The sequence below is a fragment of the Bufo gargarizans genome, chromosome 2, assembly GCF_014858855.1.
Source record: "Bufo gargarizans isolate SCDJY-AF-19 chromosome 2, ASM1485885v1, whole genome shotgun sequence".
NCBI classification, from domain to species: Eukaryota; Metazoa; Chordata; class Amphibia; order Anura; family Bufonidae; genus Bufo; species Bufo gargarizans.
This window is the reverse complement of record NC_058081.1, coordinates 231,271,613-231,290,711: the sequence shown is the minus strand read 5'-3', so window position 1 is coordinate 231,290,711 and position 19,099 is coordinate 231,271,613. Positions and strand designations below refer to the sequence as shown.

At 49.6% G+C, this 19,099-nt stretch overlaps 2 protein-coding genes across 4 annotated transcripts in view; one reads left to right on the top strand and one right to left on the bottom strand.

Annotated features, from left to right (window-relative positions):
- Positions 1-3,645: 3,645 nt before the first annotated feature.
- MEIG1 (meiosis/spermiogenesis associated 1) lies at positions 3,646-10,053 on the bottom strand. Of its 2 annotated transcripts, none has more exons than XM_044280108.1 (3): positions 9,915-10,053; positions 5,505-5,702; positions 3,646-3,798 (listed from the first exon to the last, which is right to left on the bottom strand). In XM_044280108.1, exons 2-3 carry the CDS (start codon positions 5,661-5,663, stop codon positions 3,670-3,672), a joined length of 288 nt encoding a protein of 95 aa, XP_044136043.1. In that variant the 5' UTR covers positions 5,664-5,702; positions 9,915-10,053; the 3' UTR covers positions 3,646-3,669. The 2 variants fall into 2 exon arrangements, with proteins under 2 accessions (XP_044136043.1, XP_044136042.1); XM_044280107.1 differs by lacking the exon at positions 9,915-10,053 and adding an exon at positions 9,726-9,860.
- Positions 10,054-10,125: 72 nt separating this feature from the next.
- Positions 10,126-19,099, top strand: part of DCLRE1C (DNA cross-link repair 1C) — a 53,133-nt gene continuing 44,159 nt past the window's right edge. Inside the window, exons 1-4 of one of the 2 annotated variants that reach the window (XM_044280105.1) lie at positions 10,126-10,266; positions 14,441-14,492; positions 16,303-16,387; positions 16,553-16,612. In XM_044280105.1, coding sequence (XP_044136040.1) covers positions 10,158-10,266; positions 14,441-14,492; positions 16,303-16,387; positions 16,553-16,612 — 306 coding nt within the window. In that variant the 5' untranslated portion in view covers positions 10,126-10,157. Of the gene's footprint in view, positions 10,267-14,440; positions 14,493-16,302; positions 16,388-16,552; positions 16,613-19,099 lie in introns of those variants that run through there. The other variant, XM_044280106.1, reaches the window with a different exon arrangement.

The following is a 19,099-nucleotide window of genomic DNA, read 5'->3' as shown; positions in this document are numbered from 1 at the left end:
CGAGTCAGGACATTCTTACTTCTTTAAATGCTCTGACAACTCTAGCCACCTGGATCGACCTCCGGTTCCTTGAGCGCGTCAAAGAAGTAGAGAGAGAAAACGCTATTGACTGGCACCAGCTTTTCAGAAGTCGGTGCCTTGCCCACAGTTGTCTTGAGAAGCTGTGAAACCTCAGAGCCTAGGGTCTGTAGAAAAGGCAGCCCTGGGAGAAGATCAGTTCTGTCCACGATTCTCATTGCCAGTGACGTTATCCTGAGCTGGTACCCAGTTCACTGTGTCAGCCTCCTGGATTCTAGTCAGGCAGAAAGCTTTATGCATCAGACAGTTGTGGACATTGAATACCCGACCGACGTTTGGCAAGACCCTTGGTGGTGACATCATTGATGGGAGTGCTCTGTCTGAGTCCATACAGTTTGTCACAGTGCCCTTGGATCTGAAAGTGGATGTACTCCAGTCATAGAAGATTTTCTACTCGTGCTTCCAAGGTTGTCAAGTTCCCTGCTTTTGGGGCTACACTGGCTCCGTATACGGAGTCCTGGATTGGAGTTCTGATCAAATTGTATGTTGAGGGTCATCCTGTTATTCCAAATGCCTAACGTCTGTTCGGCCTGCTTGATCTCAACCTGTACCTTAAAATATGTCAGTAGCATCCCATCTTTTTTCTGATGTCTTTCACAAGAAGAAGGCAGAGTCCCTGGCGTCATATTGTCCTTATGATTGTCTGATTAAGTTGACTCCTGGGTCCACATCTCCGTGTGGCCGTGTATGTCAGGGTTTCTCAACTCCAATCTTCACGACCCCCCCCCCCCCCCCCAACAAGTCATGTTTTCAGGATTTCCTTAAAATGTAGCATCTAATGTAGTCATTGTCAATGTATCAGGACTTATCACAGGTATTCATTCTGTGGGATATTCTCACATCATAACCGGCAGGTGGGACCTGAGGGTTAAAGTTCAGAAACACTGGTGTATATCCTCTGTCTATACTTAGAGACCCAGGCTATGTTGGAATATATAAAAGTAAACTTAGAAGGTTCACACTCTAATCGTCTTCTTCGGATGGACAATAAACAACAATGAAAAATAAGTATCAATTACCTCTAATCCCAGAACTGTTTGACTGTGTGGCGCCAAAATCTACTCTAAACTTGATTCACATGGTGCCTACAACTTGACCTGGATCCAACAAGGTGTTGAATGGAAGTCCACAACACCCGTGCGACTATGTCAATATGAATGTCACTATGAATACCTGGTTATGCACTATGGTCTAAGTAATACTACAGCCTTCTTTCAGGAATTTGTTAATATTTTCAGGGACCTTCTGTACACATGTGTAGTTGTGCATCTAGATGACATTCTGCTATATTCTCTGGGCTTAACATCTTATTGTAAACATGTCTATACTGTACTGTAACAGTTAGGGATGAATAGACTACGCAAAATTTGAAAAATGTGTCTTCGGGACACGTTCCCTCCCATTTCTCAAATATATAATTTCTGATCAGGGCCTACAGATGGTTCCAGAGAAATTGACTGATGTACTGAATTGGCCTTGTTCATCTAGCTTACGCGCAATCCAACTATTCCTGGGTTTTTGAGAACTATTGTAGACAGTTCATCCTGTATTTTTCTACGACTGCACCAATCTCTGCTCACAAATCTCTGGCCCACAAAGGATGAGATGCCAATAAGTGGACTCCAGAGGCAGAATCTGCCTTTCAGACTCTTAAGCAAGCTGCTTCCTCTGCTCCAGTCCTCCATTGTCTGGATGCTACCAGGCGATTCTTTTTGGCAGTAGACGCTTCATCCACAGGGGCACTTCTGACTCAGGCAGGATGGTGAATGGTGGGTTCTTCTCCAATACTTTTTTTGCTGCAGATCATAATTACTCTATCGGTTACTGAGAACCTTTGGCCATGAAGATGGCCTTGGAGGAGTGGCGTTATCTCTTGGAGGGAGCAAGTCATCTAGTCGTGATTTATACTGATCACAAAACATTGATCCTGCCAAAATTGTGAATGTGGCTCCAGTTTGTATTAGGGATATTGATTTTGTTAAAACCTTTGTACCTGAATCCAAGAGGCACCGGTTCTGTCCTGGGGGACCAGTTCAAATCATCAAAAAGTGAAATCCTGTCTGCTATAAGTTATTACTTCCTTTTTTTTTTACGTGTGCCTAATTCCTTTCATGTTTCTATTCAAGCTTGAGTTCTTCATCTGGTACTGGTAAGGGTTCCATCCCTACTACCTCTCCAGTCAGTTCAGAGAGTACTTATGAGGTCAAAAACATACTCATTATAAAGAAAGTAATAGGCAAAATATACTTCTTGGTGGACTGGAAAGGCTTTGGAGAGGTCTTGGGGGCCATTGGGAGTGGCATGCAGAAGAGGGGACGTTGGGGTGGGCGCTACTGTTATGCTGGTGGTCTGTCCCCTCGGTACTTACCCTGCCACCATCCGACCTTTCTCTTCTGCCAACAGCGTTCCCAGTTGCTGGCATCCTTGTCAGCATATGCAAGTTACAACCTGATCATCTTCTGCTAGGCCTCCTGGCCTACTCCTTGTGCATGGTCAGAGACTCTTAAAGGGCCAACATGTACACATCCAAATGTGTCTCCAGGCAGTAGGTGGTTGTCCTTGGGTATTTCAGGCACCCTCCCTAGTAGGAGGTGCCAGAGTTTTAGGTTATCTAATCTCTAGTGAACAGCATAGGTGTCATTTTCTGTCTGATCTCTGTGCACAGACTCCTAGTCGCCTGACCTGACATTAACCTGTTCTTGGATTGCCCTACTGTTGCCTGCCATGATTTCCGACTTGTCTCTCAAATAGGCTAGTACCTAGCCTGCCCTGACCTCAGCCTGTCTCCTGACTATGGATATTGTCTGACCCTATCAAAGGATAGGTGAAAACTATAAGATAGGTGAGGGTTTGAAGGGGTATTCCCATCACAGACAATGGGGTCACCTCTGGGACCCGCACCTACAATTAGAACGGGGCAGGGAGAGCTGTGGCTGGAGGACCCCGGATTTCCTGGGGTCTGCCCACCACCAAGCGCTGCTCCCATAGAAGTGAATGGGAGCGCACCGCGCGGCCCCTGCTCCCATTCATTCCTCTAGGCCAGACGGAAATAGCCGAGCCAGAGCTCGGCTATTTTCGGCTGCCCCATAGAAATGAATGGAGGGCGGCTGCACATGCTCAGTGTGCCCTCCGTTCATTTCCCCGCTCCATTCTCATTGTAGGTGGGGGTGCCAGAGGTGGGACCCGCACCTATCAGACAATGGGGGCGTATCCTAGCGATATGCCCCCATTATCTGTGATGGGAATACCCCTTTAAGGTGCTCCATAAACCTGGAGTTGCAGGTTGAGACAGCGGAGTACAAATACTTGGCTATTTCTGGCAGTCCCACGGCGATGAATGAAGGAGTTGTGCACATGCCCAGCCTACTTTCCATTCCATTCATTATGGGGTCCCCACAGGGTACAGGGCCACCATTCTCATGATCCTGTGGATAGGGAATAACTTATTGCAACCGGATAACCCCTTCAAAACTGTGTACCGTACACACATCAGAATCAGGCCGTACACACGGCCAGACAGACACACATTTCCACTGGGTTACTGAATAACACATGAGGACCATTGGCTCAGTACAATGTGTGGACATTTATTTAGTAGATATACACTTTTACTTTATGGACTTCTTTGTCTTCACATTCTCTGCTCTTGTTGTAGTAATAAAATGTATTGTCTTTCCTCTGCAACTTTTTCACAAATCCGGTGTCTGGCCAGCGATCCACCTAAGAAAGAAAAGGAATATTGTCTCCAGTTATCAAAAATTCTGTGTCTACAGCAACAGTCAGGATTTATAAAAATGATATTACAATTAAAAAAGGTACGTTCTGTATACGTCTGTGTTTGTGCATCTCCTATTCCGACAGTGAAGTAGGTTGCTAGCAGTATAATACCGCTGGCAACCCACAAAAGCCTCTCAGCTTGTATAATAAGTATAATAAAAAAAGGTCAGCAACCGCGGTTTTTAATGGATTCCACCCAGTCTTTGTGCTTTTCTCCTCCTCCTGCGCCAAATCACCCCTCCCTCTTAGGAAAAGGATGAGTAAAGATATTGCCAATTAGGCAGACACCGACGCGATGGTTGTGCCTTGTGCGCTCTCTACAAAGAAGGTGTAGAGAAAGTGGGAGTTATATTTTTGGATGCCTAAGCCGTGGAGAAAAGAGGAGGATGCAATGATCAATGGGACGGATGAAGTCCGCACTATAAGCGTGCACTGTATACTCGCACTGTAGCAGTATGGGCCCTGCTATTTTCTGGGCGAGCTGGACTTATGACTACATTAGGGTGCTATGTAATATATATATTTTTATTTTATTTAATGTTTTATTATAATTATATTTTAAATTATAATTTATGTTATAATCTAAAAGAGTTCCTCTAGCTCCAAAGTATCTTATTCAATTACAATAGTACACCCACAAATGAAGGCTGGAGGCACAGCTCCTTTTCCCACAATATCATTGCACTGTAATTATACGGAGCCTCGCAAGAACCTGTAAAGCAATCTATACTCGCCTGCTTTCCGTCGCTCAGTTTGGGCTCCTGGGCTTCCAGGATGTCCTCACCGGACCTCCAGTCCACGTCTTCTTTCATATGCTCTGCTGAAGCCAATGACTGACCTCAGCAGTGATGTGTCCGCAAGCGACACGTGACCCAGCAGCGAGATGCCGCTTGGGAATATGTCAGCTTCTGAAGCCAGTCATTGGCTGCAGCATTGCACATGACCCCATCAGTGCAACTGTTGACAGACAGGGTTGCAAGTCCAGTGAAGACAGCCCTGAAGCTAGGGAGCAGGCGAGTATCGATTTCTTCACAGGTACCACTTTGGACAAAGAATGCAGCTGAGAAAAGTTTTTCTCAAAGAGCTGAGTGGTTAAAAAAAAAATTAAAAGAAGCAAAACCTCCCCCTGCTGCTCTTGAGCTGATGCTTGCCAGGTCCCGGTGGGTCCACCCGAGTAAATTGAGATTTGATGGGTTAGAATGGCTTATTTTTTATTTTAGCAGGTTCCCTGTTGTCATACACAATTTAAAATCCTGGATAATTTTAACACTCTAAAGGACTCCTTGCTGAATACATACCAATGAAACCTGGGTGGGTGAGCGATTGGAATACTCTGGGGTCATTTACACTACTGCATTACGCCAGAGTAAATAAAAAGGCGCAAACCGTATTTGCGTGGCTTTCCTCCCGGTTCTCCAGTTTCCTTCCACACTCCAAAGACATACTGATAGCGACCTTAGATTGTGAGCCCCATTGTGGACAGTTGGATGCTAATGTCTGTAAAGCTCTGCAGAATATAGTAGCGCTATATAAGTGCATAAAATAACTAATAAATAAATAAACTGCATGGTAATGCTGCTCTAGATTAATGACTCCCCTTGTGGATATAAATGTAAGAATACTAATGGATCTGTACACAAAGCTCTCACCATAGCCACTTGCTTTATATGCCTGTATTCCACTTCATCTCTGTAGCCAGCGGTTTGGAATCTGTACAGGTTTTCTATCTCATCTGTCCATTGCTTTGCACGAGTCATTGATTTTGGTTTAACTTCAGAGTTGAAGGCACCAGATTCTTCATTAGACATTGCTGAGAGGTTGTGGCTGTATTCAGTCTCGTCAAATCTCTAAAGGGAGACGGAAGAAAATGCAGTAAAAACAATTCCTTTTTCCAACATTTCATTACTTCATATGAAACAAGGTTCCTCGCCATGAAGTAATGAGTAACAAGGGGTTGTCCTGCCTAGGAGCTCACCAACCCAATCCTCAGAACCTGTGCCCAACTGAAACACCTAAATACAAACACAGGTGACACATATTCAGAAGCACAATCCACATCCATAAAAATTGACAATATTTAGCAAATACCAATGCCAAGAACACAATTTAAAACATTAAAACCACATACAGTATTTTTCGCTTTATGAGATGCCCCTAGGAGGATAACATTTAAAAAAATATATATTTTCCATCCCACCCCTAAATCTTTATTAAACCTCAGATCGGACCCCCCCCCTAATGATAATCAGACCTCAGATCAGACCCCCCCCCCCCCAATGATAATCAGACCTTATATCAGACAATCCCAATCTTCATTAGACCTGAATTCCCTGTGAATGTAAGATCGACAATATCTACCTGAGAAAGCTGGGTGACCGCCAATATGGCCTTTACCAGCTGTCACCCAACTTTCTCATACTTTCATCAGACCCCCAATATTGATCAGATCCCCAATGTTAAGCCTCATGCAGACATCCGTGGAACATGGTCCGTGAGATACAGGACTGGCATTGCAGGAGCGCACAGCGTCATAGCAACCAATGACGTTGTGCGCTCCTGCAATGCCAGTCCAGTATCTCACGGACCGTGTTTCACGGACGTCTGCATGAGGCTTTAATCAGAACACAGAGCAGACCCCCAATGTTAACCTGACCTCAGATCAGATTCCCAATATTAATAAAATCTCAGATTAGACCCCCTCAATGTTAATCAGACCTTAGATCAGACCCCCCCCCCTCCCCAATCTTCATCAGACCTGAATGCCGTTTGAATATAAGATTGACAATATCTACCTAGGAAAGTTGAGTGACCGCCAATATGGCCTTTACCAGCTGTCACCCATCTTTCCCAGACTTTCATCAGACCTCCAATCTTCATTACACCTTAGATCAGACCCCCAATGTTAATCAGACCTCAGATCAGACACCCAATGTTAATCAGACCTCATATCAGACCCCCAATGTTAATCAGACCTCAGACCAGACTCCCAATGTTAATCAGACCTCAGACCAGACTCCCAATGTTAATCAGACCTCAGACCAGACACCCAATGTTAATCAGACCTCAGATCAGACCCCCAATGTTAATCAGACCTCAGATCAGACCCCCAATGTTAATCAGACCTCAGATCAGACCCCCAATGTTAATCAGACCTCAGATCAGACCCCCAATGTTAATCAGACCTCAGATCAGACCCCCAATGTTAATCAGACCTCAGATCAGACCCCCAATGTTAATCAGACCTCAGATCAGACCCCCAATGTTAATCAGACCTCAGATCAGACCCCCAATGTTAATCAGACCTCAGATCAGACCCCCAATGTTAATCAGACCTCAGATCAGACCCCCAATGTTAATCAGACCTCAGATCAGACCCCCAATGTTAATCAGACCTCAGATCAGACCCCCAATGTTAATCAGACCTCAGATCAGACCCCCAATGTTAATCAGACCTCAGATCAGACTCCCAATGTTAATCAGACCTCAGATCAGACCCCCAATGTTAATCAGACCTCAGATCAGACCCCTAATGTTAATCAGACTTCAGATCAGACCCCCAATGTTAATCAGACCTCAGATCAGACACCCAATGTTAATCAGACCTCAGATCAGACCCCCAATGTTAATCAGACCTCAGATCAGACCCCCAATGTTAATCAGATGCTAGTCTCATAGACATGGCTCCCTGTAACTTTCATCAGACCTCAGATCACACAAAAAAATAAAAATAAAACTTACCTTTCCTGCTCCCTGCTCTTACTTTTTTGGGGTAAAATTTGTCTTATGGAGCGAAAAGTATGGTAAGGCTTATGGTGCACAAACGTGTACGCTCAGTGGCCGTATTGTGGACCACATTTGTGCTTTTCACAATACACGGGCGCCGTTCCGTGGGCATTCCGCATCACGGATGCGGACCCATTCACTTGAATGGGTCCGCAAATCCGGAGATTCGGAACGGAAGCACTACGGGTGCTTCCGTGGGGTTTCGTCTCGTACTTCCGTTCTGCAAAAAGATAGAACATGTCCTATCTTTTTGCAGAACGGCCGGATCGCGGACCCATTAGGGTCCATTCACACGTCAGCAATTCCGTTCCCGAAAAAATAGAACATGTTCTATTCTTGTCCGCTGTGGCTGCCCCATGGTGGGTGTTCGTGCATTGCGGCTCACAATTTGCAGGCCGCAGCACGGCCACGTGTCGTGTGCAAGAGGCCTAATACATCCAAAGAGTGGTATGTCGTAAACAAGACAAACAACCCTAATTAAGTATAATACAAAGCACGTGACAACGTACCACACAGTGAGATAAAAAACTAATTGCATAAATAGTGAAATGAAGAACGCAACCCGAGTAGATGGTGGTGACATCAAAATATGGGAGTTGTTCACCAAAAGGCACACAGGGGGAGATTTATCAAAACTGATATAAAGGAAAACTGGTTTAGTTGCCCATAGCAACCAATAAGATCCCACCTTTCATTTTTCAAAGCTTCTTTAGAAAATTAAAGAAGGAATCTGACTGGTTGCTATCTGCAACTAAGCCAGTTTTCCTTTATATCAGTTTTGATAAATCTCCCCCTGTGTGCAAACATAAATAGTGGTCTAGACAGAACGTATAGTAAACACTGTGTTAGGAGGAAAAGGAGGAAAAAAAATCTATTTTTTATGAATGCCCCCCCTTCCCCCACCAAAAATGAAGAGGCTGAATCTTCTATAATGTGACATCCAACCAAAAAGAAAGTGCATAATGCATACCTGGATGGGTAAATGAAGCCCACCTGCAGCGTGCCCTGTGTTTGTATTTGCACAGACTTATTGGGCACATTGGTAACATACCCCTTGTAATATATGGAGGGTTATTTCGGTGGTGCCTGCTTTCTGTTTGGGTATCAATTAAAGCACCCATCCACAGTGCTGCTGTTCCCGCCCCACAGCTCCGTTCCCAGCCACTTGGTCCCGTGGCCGACGTGGCCAATCACTGTGACTGACAAGTTATACAAGTAACAAAGTTACATTAGATGTACCTTAAAATGGGGCTGTTGAAAAAATACAACTGGTCCTGCAAAAAACGAAAAAAAAAAAAAAAACACCCTCAGGCCTCATGCACACGACCGTTGTTTTGGTCCCCATCCGAGTCGTGCTCGGATGGGGACCCATTCATCCATGTGCTGTCCGCATCCGTTGCTCCTTTGCATGGCCCTGCTAAAAAAATATAACATGTCCTATTCTTGTCCGTTTTGCGGACAAGAATAGGCATTTCTACAATGGGCCGCCTGTTCCGTTCCGCAAATTGTGGAAGGCACACTGGCGGCTTCCGTGTTTTGTGGACCGCAAAAAACGGAACGGTCGTGTGCATGAGGCCTCATAGGGCTATGTTGATGAAACAATAAGGGAATGCGGCTCGTTAAATGCAGAGATGAGGAAATGTAAAAAATCATGGCGTCCTTAAAGGGGTTGATTATTTTTTTAGCATACTCTCCCTCCTGGGCAGTTCTGCAAAGAGAAGCAGGTCACTTCTGCGTCCAGCATCAAAGCGGGGGACAGCTGAGGCCAGGGGGCGAAGGAGCCCAGATCCAGTGGCAGGGAGCAAGTAAGTAAGTATACTTCCCTTCAGCCTGGGAAGGGGGTACCAAACCACCCCCAAAAGGTGGCCAACCCCTTTAACTCCAACATAGGCCACGTCCTGAAGGGGTTAATCATGCATGATTTATAAGATGCCTTGTGTGATCTAACGTGGACCAGAATACAAGTCATTGGATAAACTGTAACGACATGTGATGTTCCCATAGGATTGTATGGTGGCCCTGAGAATAACGTTATCCCTGCCCTGCTATAAGAAGAAGTCCGGGAATTATTCGTCTCCAGTCCTTACCCAAAAGCACCGATCAGCAGCAGTTACAGATCTCCGGTCTCCTAGCGACAACTGACGCGCAGCTTCAGAAGATGAGGCCAAAAATGATTGCCCTAAGTTTATGGGCGTGGCTAACATGCCCTAGAGATGGTGGACGTTGTAACATTTCCCTGGGAAACAGGCTCTGCCTTGTAATACAAGCATTCTCACCCAGTTCTTATCTGATTGGCTGCTGACTTCAGACAGTACAGCGCTGATTGGCTAGAAGGTCCGCTCCTGAAGGGCTTCTGCCCTAGTCCTGGCTAGCAAACCACTCATAAGCCCGGGAAAACCACTGTGCTTCTTGCAGACTCCACACTGGCTCCGCCTACTCCAGAGCCTGGTCACATGGGCATGACATCATCAGAGGTCCTTTAGCTGGCTAGGACTGTGCAGCCTCGCACTGCTGTTAACATGAGCTCCTTCCAGGGCCGGATGAAGGAATACCCTTCCATATCCATCGACAGGTTTGACAGAGAGAACCTCTCCGCCAGAGCTTACTTCCTGTCCCACTGCCACAAGGGTGAGAGTCCACAGAGCTGCATACAGACTACAGCAGGGAATCAGCTGCTGTGAAACTACAACTCCCAGCATGCAAAGTGCCGTGCTGTTCTGTTAACTGCTGGAAAAGCGCATGGAGCATTCTGGGAGTTGTAGTTTCGGAACACTTGGGAAGTGATGGCTAACCGGCTGTGGTGAAACTACGACTCCCTGCATGCTCCATTCATTAGCCATGACAGGATAGGAGACAGCGATCTCATGCCAGGGTCAGAGGACAGCCTAGGGCAGGGATGGGCAAACTGCAGCTCTCCAGCTGTTGTAAAACTACAACTCCCAGTCTGCCTACAGCAGGGAATGATGGGAGTTGTAGTTTTACAACAGCTGGAGAGCCACAGTCTGCCCACCCCTGGCCTAGGGCACCTTTCTGACACAGGCCATAGGGGGCGCACTTTTATTGCGGGGTTGTTTTGCTGTCTTCCTGCGTCTGTGGGGGGGGGGGGGGGGTGGGTGCTGTCTTCCTGCGTCTGTGGGGGTGGGGGGGGGGGTGGGTGCTGTCTTCCTGCGTCTGTGGGGGGGGGGGTGGGTGCTGTCCTGCGTCTGTGGGGTGGGGGGGGGTGGGTGCTCTTCCTGCGTCTGTGGGGGGGGGTGGGTGCTGTCTTCTGCGTCTGTGGGGGGGGGTGGGGGTGCTGTCTTGCGTTGTGGGGGGGGGGTGGGTGGGTGCTGTCTTCATGCGTCTGTGGGGGTGGGTGCTGTCTTCCTGCGTCTGTGGGGGGGGGGGTGGGTGCTGTCTTCCTGCGTCTGTGGGGGGGGGGGGGTGGGTGCTGTCTTCCTGCGTCTGTGGGGGGGGGGTGGGGCTCTCTTTACTGCGTCTGTGGGGGGGGGGTGGGTGCTGTCTTCCTGCGTCTGTGGGGGGGGGGGGGGGTGCTGTCTTCCGCGTACTGTGGGGGGGGGGGGGGGGGGTGCTGTCTTCCTGCGTCTGTGGGGGGGGGGGGGTGCTGTCTTCCTGCGTCTGTGGGGGGGGGGGGGCTGCTGCCTGCGTCTGTGGGGGGGGGGGGGTGCTGTCTTCCTGCGTCTGTGGGGGGGGGGGGGGGGTGCTGTCTTCCTGCGTCTGTGGGGGGGGGGGGGGTGCTGTCTTCCTGCGTCTGTGGGGGGGGGGGGGGTGCTGTCTTCCTGCGTCTGTGGGGGGGGGGGGTGCTGTCTTCCTGCGTCGGGGGGGGGGGGGGGGTGCTGTTCTTCCTGCGTCTGTGGGGGGGGGGGTGCTGTGTTCATGCGTCTGTGGGGGGGGGGGGTGCTGTCTTCCTGCGTCTGTGGGGGGGGGTGCTGTCTTCCTGCGTCTGTGGGGGGGGGGGTGCTGTCTTCCTGCGTCTGTGGGGGGGGTGCGGTGCTGTCTTCCTGCGTCTGTGGGGGGGGGGGGTGGTGCTGTCTTCCTGCGTCTGTGGGTGCTGTCTTCCTGAGTCTGTGGGGGGGGGGGGTGCTGTCTTCCTGCGTCTGTGGGGGGGGGGTGCTGTCTTCCTGCGTCTGTGGGTGCTGTCTTCCTGCGTCTGTGGGGGGGGGGGTGCTGGTCTTCCTGCGTCTGTGGGTGCTGTCTTCCTGCGTCTGTGGGTGCTGTCTTCCTGCGTCTGTGGGGGGGGGGGTGCTGTCTTCCTGCGTCTGTGGGGGGGGGGGTGCTGTCTTCCTGCGTCTGTGGGGGGGGGGGGGTGCTGTCTTCCTGCGTCTGTGGGGGGGGGGGGTGCTGTCTTCCTGCGTCTGTGGGGGGGGGGGGTGCTGTCTTCCTGGTCTGTGGGGGGGGGGTGGGGGTGCTGTCTTCCTGCGTCTGTTGGGGGGGGGGGGTGCTGTCTTCCTGCGTCTGTGGGGGGGGGGGGGGTGCTGTCTTCTGCGTCTGTGGGGGGGGGGGGGGGTGCTGTCTTCCTGCGTCTGTGGGGGGGGGGGGGGGGGTGCTGTCTTCCTGCGTCTGTGGGGGGGGGGGGGGTGCTGTATTCCTGCGTCTGTGGGGGGGGGGGGGGGGTGCTGTCTTCCTGCGTCTGTGGGGGGGGGGGGGGGTGCTGTCTTCCTGCGTCTGTGGGGGGGGGGTGCTGTCTTCCTGCGTCTGTGGGGGGGGGGGGGGTGCTGTCTTCCTGCGTCTGTGGGGGGGGGGGTGCTGTCTTCCTGCGTCTGTGGGGGGGGGGGGGTGCTGTCTTCCTGCGTCTGTGGGGGGGGGGGTGCTGTCTTCCTGCGTCTGTGGGGGGGGGGGTGCTGTCTTCCTGCGTCTGTGGGTGCTGTCTTCCTGCGTCTGTGGGTGCTGTCTTCCTGCGTCTGTGGGGGGGGGGGTGCTGTCTTCCTGCGTCTGTGGGGGGGGGGGGTGCTGTCTTCCTGCGTCTGTGGGGGGGGGGGGGGTGCTGTCTTCCTGCGTCTGTGGGGGGGGGGGGGTGCTGTCTTCCTGCGTCTGTGGGGGGGGGGGGGTGCTGTCTTCCTGCGTCTGTGGGGGGGGGGGGGGGGTGCTGTCTTCCTGCGTCTGTGGGGGGGGGGGGTGCTGTCTTCCTGCGTCTGTGGGGGGGGGGTGCTGTCTTCCTGCGTCTGTGGGGGGGGGGTGCTGTCTTCCTGCGTCTGTGGGGGGGGGGGTGCTGTCTTCCTGCGTCTGTGGGGGGGGGGTGCTGTCTTCCTGCGTCTGTGGGGGGGGGGGTGCTGTCTTCCTGCGTCTGTGGGGGGGGGGTGCGGTGCTGTCTTCCTGCGTCTGTGGGGGGGAATGCGGTGCTGTCTTCCTGCGTCTGTGGGGGGGGGGGAAATGCGGTGCTGTCTTTCCTGCGTCTGTGGGGGGGGGGGGAAATGCGGTGCTGTCTTCCTGCGTCTGTGGGGGGGGGGGGAAATGCGGTGCTGTCTTCCTGCGTCCTGTGGGGGGGGGGGGGGAAATGCGGTGCTGTCTTCCTGCGTCTGTGGGGGGGGGTGCTGTCTTCCTGTGTCTGGGGGGGGGGGTGCTGTCTTCCTGTGTCTGTGGGGGGGGGGTGCTGTCTTCCTGTGTCTGTGGGGGGGGGGGTGCTGTCTTCCTGTGTCTGTGGGGGGGGGGGGGGGGGTGCTGTCTTCCTGTGTCTGTGGGGGGGGGGGGGTGCTGTCTTCCTGCGTCTGTGGGGGGGGGGGGGGTGCTGTCTTCCTGCGTCTGTGGGTGCTGTCTTCCTGCGTCTGTGGGGGGGGGTGCTGTCTTCCTGTGTCTGTGGGGGGGGGGGGGTGCTGTCTTCCTGCGTCTGTGGGGGGGGGGTGCTGTCTTCCTGCGTCTGTGGGTGCTGTCTTCCTGCGTCTGTGGGGGGGGGGGGTGCTGTCTTCCTGCGTCTGTGGGGGGGGGGTGGTGCTGTCTTCCTGCGTCTGTGGGGGGGGGGGTGCTGTCTTCCTGCGTCTGTGGGGGGGGGAATGCGGTGCTGTCTTCCTGCGTCTGTGGGGGGGAAATGCGGTGCTGTCTTCCTGCGTCTGTGGGGGGGGGGGAAATGCGGTGCTGTCTTCCTGCGTCTGTGGGGGGGGGTGCTGTCTTCCTGCGTCTGTGGGGGGGGGGGGTGCTGTCTTCCTGTGTCTGTGGGGGGGGGGGGGTGCTGTCTTCCTGTGTCTGTGGGGGGGGGGGGGTGCTGTCTTCCTGTGTCTGTGGGGGGGGGGGTGCTGTCTTCCTGTGTCTGTGGGGGGGGGGGGGTGCTGTCTTCCTGTGTCTGTGGGGGGGGGGGTGCTGTCTTCCTGCGTCTGTGGGTGCTGTCTTCCTGCGTCTGTGGGGGGGGGGGAGTCTTTCTGCGTCTGCTGGGGGGGCTTGGCTGGTAAAGCAGAGGTTTTTGTTTTTGTTTTTGTTTTTTTTAAAGCATACTTTAGAATAGGGGAGCACAACCTGCGGCCCTCAATTCCATTCTGTGCGGACAGGAACCATCTAGTGACAGACACGTAGGTCTATGTCTTGTGCCTTCTCACCGTGCATTTTTCATGTATTCTCCCATTAGAATTGGGAATCCCGGAGGTGTAACCAGACATTTATGATATATACTGTTCAATATGCCATAAATATAGTATTTCAGTTGATTATACCCCTTTAACGTTTATTTTCGGTCCTTGGGTTTCTTTCAGTCTGACAGTGTGGCCCCCAACCAGAAAAAGTTGCGCACCACTGCTTTAGAATGATATTCCATCTACATGAATAACTTTTATTTTAGTATACTTGTTCTAGGTTTTCATGTTTTTTGTCCCTTCTGTAGATCACATGAAAGGGCTTCGCTCTCCTTTCTTGAAAAGACGACTGGAGTCCTGGTATGTTAAATATTTTATGCAAATGTCCCATCTTTGTCCTAACTATAAAGGCTATGGACACCAGTGGGGGGATTCTACCGTACTTATCTTGGGCTAAAATCTTTTTTCCATTCGGTCTTCATAACAAATTGTCGACACTTTGTATTCTACAGTCTTCAGTTTACACTCTTTCTGAAGACTGTTCCTTCTGCTTTTCAGTAAGTCTTTTCAGGGAGCTGCTCCTATATATGAACTCCTGACAGCTCATATACACTCATTTAAGTTTAATCATAACCTAGTTTAGATAAATGTATATCTCAGCTTTTTCCCCCCTCTGTGAAGAGCTCTCAGTACAGGGAGGAGGTGTGATCAGTGATTGGTAGCAGTGTGTGCATAGAGAGATAGCTGTCAGTCACTGATAACACCTCCCTCCTGTACTGATAGCCGTTCACAGTAGAGATTTACATGTATAAATTGCACGTTTTACTGAATCATTTCCCACAAAACTCTACATCAATTTGCTCAGCTTCTCCTGCTCTATAACATGGTGCTGTCAGATTGCATAGCATTTCCTGCCCAAGCCTCCGATCTATCCAGATCCCTCTGTAGCAGTATACTGTCCTCTTCAGTGTTAATTACTTTACACAGTTTAGTGTCATCTGTAAACATCAATATTTTACTATGCAAGCCTTCTACAAGATCATTAATACATATATTGAAGAGAATAGGGCCCAATACTGACCCCTGAGGTACTCCACTAGTGACAGTGACCCAATCTGAGTGTGTACCGTTAATAACTACCCTCTGTTTTCTATCACTGAGCCAGTTACTTTCCCACATACAGGCGTTTTCTCCCAGTCCGAGCATTCTCATTTTATATACTAACCTTTCATATGGTACAGTGTGAAATGCTTTGGACAAGTCCAGATATACGACCTTTGACTCACCTCGGTCAAGTCTAGAACGTACCACCTCATAGAAACTGATTAGTTTGACATGACCGATCCCTCATGAAGCCATGCTGATACGGCATTATTTACTTATTTTCACGCAGGTACTCCAAGATAGCATCTCTTAGAAAACCTTTAAACAGTTTACCCACGACAGATGTTAAACTTACCGGCCTATAGTTTCCAGGCTCTGTTTTTAACTCCTTTTTGAATATTGGCACCACATTTAAGGGTCTGTCTATGACATTACTTAATTCTCTTAGAATACGGGGATGTATGCCACCTGGACCCGTTGATTTGTCTGTTTTTATGTTTTATAAGATGCCGCTGCACTTCCTCCTATGTCAGACAGGACACTTTTAATGGGGAGTTTAGTTTGACACTGCATTTCATCTGACATTTCATTTTCCTCAGTGAATAAAGTGGAGAAAAAAAATATTAAATACATTTTCTTTCTCCTCATTTTTATAACTCCTCCCTCATCACTCTTTAAAGAACCAACACTTTCAGTTTTTTTTACCATTTATATAATTGAATCTGGCTTGGCTGCCTTTATCTGTCTTTTACATATTCAACTTTTTCCTTATAGTTTGGCTTCTTTGCTGCCTTCCTGTCTTAGTAATGTAAATGCCGCTTTTATCATTTATTGCCCCCTTTACATTTCTATTTATTGTGTCACATCTAAAACCACAACTCCTCCGTTGCTAATTCATCCTCCTTTTCGCTCCCCAGTCAGCCAAGGCAAATAAGTGTCTTCGGATCATGGTACATTTGCAGTACTGAATCTACCCAATGTCCTTTATATGCAAGTGGACACAATTTGCCATACATTCTGTATAGGGCCTAGAAATATAATGTCTCTTATGCTTTCTATTTTCCAGTCTGAAAGTTTACCTGTACTGTTCTCCAGTCACAAAGGAATTGCTGCTAACAAGTCCAAAGTATGCGTTCTGGGAAAAACGCATGGTAAGTGTTCCTCTTCATGAACGCCGCAGATTAGATGCTACTGTCCGGAGTTTTCAAAGCTTCCAGTTCTAGGAAAAACCACTTTATAGACAAAGCATTGCACTCAGATGATATAAGATGTGATTGGCTCTGCACCGGCATTTACACCATATCTTTTGTGTTCAGAGGGCTATTGAAGTAGACACCCCAACACAGATTTCACTGATCGACGAAGCTTCTGGTGATGTGAGTATTGCTTGACCTCTTACAATGCACTTACTGGCAAGAAGCCCAACAGAAATGCTGTAGCTACATCCTTGGGGTCCATTCACACAACCGTAAGTGTTCTGCGGATCCGCAAATTACACATCCGCAAAACACGGACACTGGCAATGTGCATTCCGCAATTTGCGGACCGCCCATCGCCGGCTCTATAATAGAAAATGCCTAATCTTGACCGCAATTGCGTACAAGAATAGAACTTGTTCTATTTTTTGGCGGAAACGGAAGCACGGATGCGGAAGTACGGATCTGCGGATGCGGATAGCACATTCCGGCCCCATTGAAAATAAATGGGTCTGCACACGGATGCGGACCCATTTTGCGGATGTGTGAATGGACCCTTAGACACATGAATTTGGACCTGGTGTTTGTTTGTTTTTTTTACTTGTAAGACTGCCAGAATAAGTGCAGACTTTTTTTGGGCACCTAATGATTTTTTATTTTTTTTTAAATTGGCAGTTAGGCCTGTTTCACACGAACGGATGCCGTGCGTGGCATCCGCTCCGTGAAAGAGTGCCAAGACCCAATGCAGACTGCAGAGGCACGGAGCAGTAACATGACTGATAATGCTCCGTGCCTCTCTATGATCTCTTTACTACGAAATCACAGCGAGATAAAGTTGTCACTGTGATTTCGTAGTAAAGAGATCAGAGAGAGGCACAGAGCATTATCAGTCATGTTACTGCTCCGTGCCTCTGCAGTCTGCATTGGGTCTTGGCACTCTTTCACGGAGCGGATGCCACGCACGGCATCCGCTCGTGTGAAACAGCCCTTATTATTCTGGTATTTTTTGCACACTTTGGGGAGGTTTATCAAAACTGGTGTAAAGGAAAGCAGCCAATCGGATTCTACTTTGCGTTTTATCAGAACTTCCTTTGGAAAATGTAAACTGCAATCTGATTGGTTGCTGTGGGCAACTAAGCCAGTTTTCCTATACACCAGTTTTGATAAATTGTGTTTTTCCCCTATAGAGAGATGCCTGGAAGAACACCAAGAGCTCCAGCATGCTGTGTTTATTTATTTATTTTATTTAAAGCTTTAAAAAGTTAGACAAAAAGGAGATTTTTGTGAAACTCACCTGTAAAATCTTTTTCTCGTCTTTTCCATTGGGGGACACAGACCATGGGTATAGCTTAGAGGTATTAGTAGGAGGGACACTATGCAAATGAAAGAGCTCCTCCTCCTCGGGCTATACCCCCAGACTCCACCAGGAGGAACTCAGGCGTTGCACAAGCAGTAGGAGAAGGAGCAAGAAAAAATCATGGAAACCATCGGACCAAGCCATAAGGTCCAACCAGAAACAGAAAAAACTGAACTAAAGACCCCTCCTGCAACAGGAATAATGGGTGGGAGCTGTGTCCCCCAATGGAAAAGACGAGAAAAAGATTTTACAGGTGAGTTTCACAAAAATCTCCTTTTCTCGTGCTTTTTTCTATTGGGGGACACAGACCATGGGACGTCCAAAAGCAGTCCATGGGGTGGGAAAAAATATCAGCACCGCCAGGAGGAACGCCCCAACGGTCAAACAGGAACCACAGCCTGCAAAACCCTGCGGCCAAAGCCGCATCAGCCGAAGCCAGTGAATGCAACTGACAAAAATTTGCAAAGGTATGCAAGGACGACCAGGTGGCCGCCGTACACAGCTGAGACGCAGAGGCACGACTGCGTCTTGCCCAGGAAGCCCCCTCCGCCCCAATGGAGTGAGCGGCAATTCTAGCCGGGGGAACTCCACCACAAGCGTGACAAGCCGCGGAAATAGCCAAGCAGATCCAGAGCGCCAAGAACGGCGGACGGAAGCAGTAGCCGCGAGACACACCTTCAGGACCCGTACAACATCCAGGGAATGCAGAGTGCGTTCCTTGGGGTTAGCCGGAGAAGGACAAAAGGAAGGCAGGACAAGATCCTCATCAAGGCGGAAGGGAGAGACCACCCTGGGCAAAAAGAAGGGGACTGGACGGAGCACAACTTAATCCTGGAGGAAAACCATTAAGGCTCCTGACAGGAAAGAGCGGCCAGCTTCGACACCAGTCTGACCTAAAAGCTCGTGATGGGACGTGAACTCACAGCCACTGCATAATAGCCCAGAACTTTAATCACTACGCTATGTAGCTGTATCAGAAGCTATGGTCACAAGGAAGTCCAGATGAGAACAGTCAGAGAGACCCTCCTCAAAGGCTCGAAGGGAGCCGACTGCAGAGCGCGCAGAACCAAATTGAGATCCCAAGGAGACAAAGGGGGAACATACGGGGAACCGAATGCGCCACCCCCGAAGAAAGGTCACCACCGGACCCTTAAGAGCAAGGGACCTCTGACGGCCCGCGCCGAAACCTGACCTTACAGGGAACTAAGCGACAGTCCCTGCACAAGCCCAGACTGAAGAAAAGACAGTACCATCAAGATGGAAAACCGAAGGGGAGGGAACCCCGAACCCTCAAAAAAGGATAGGAAGGC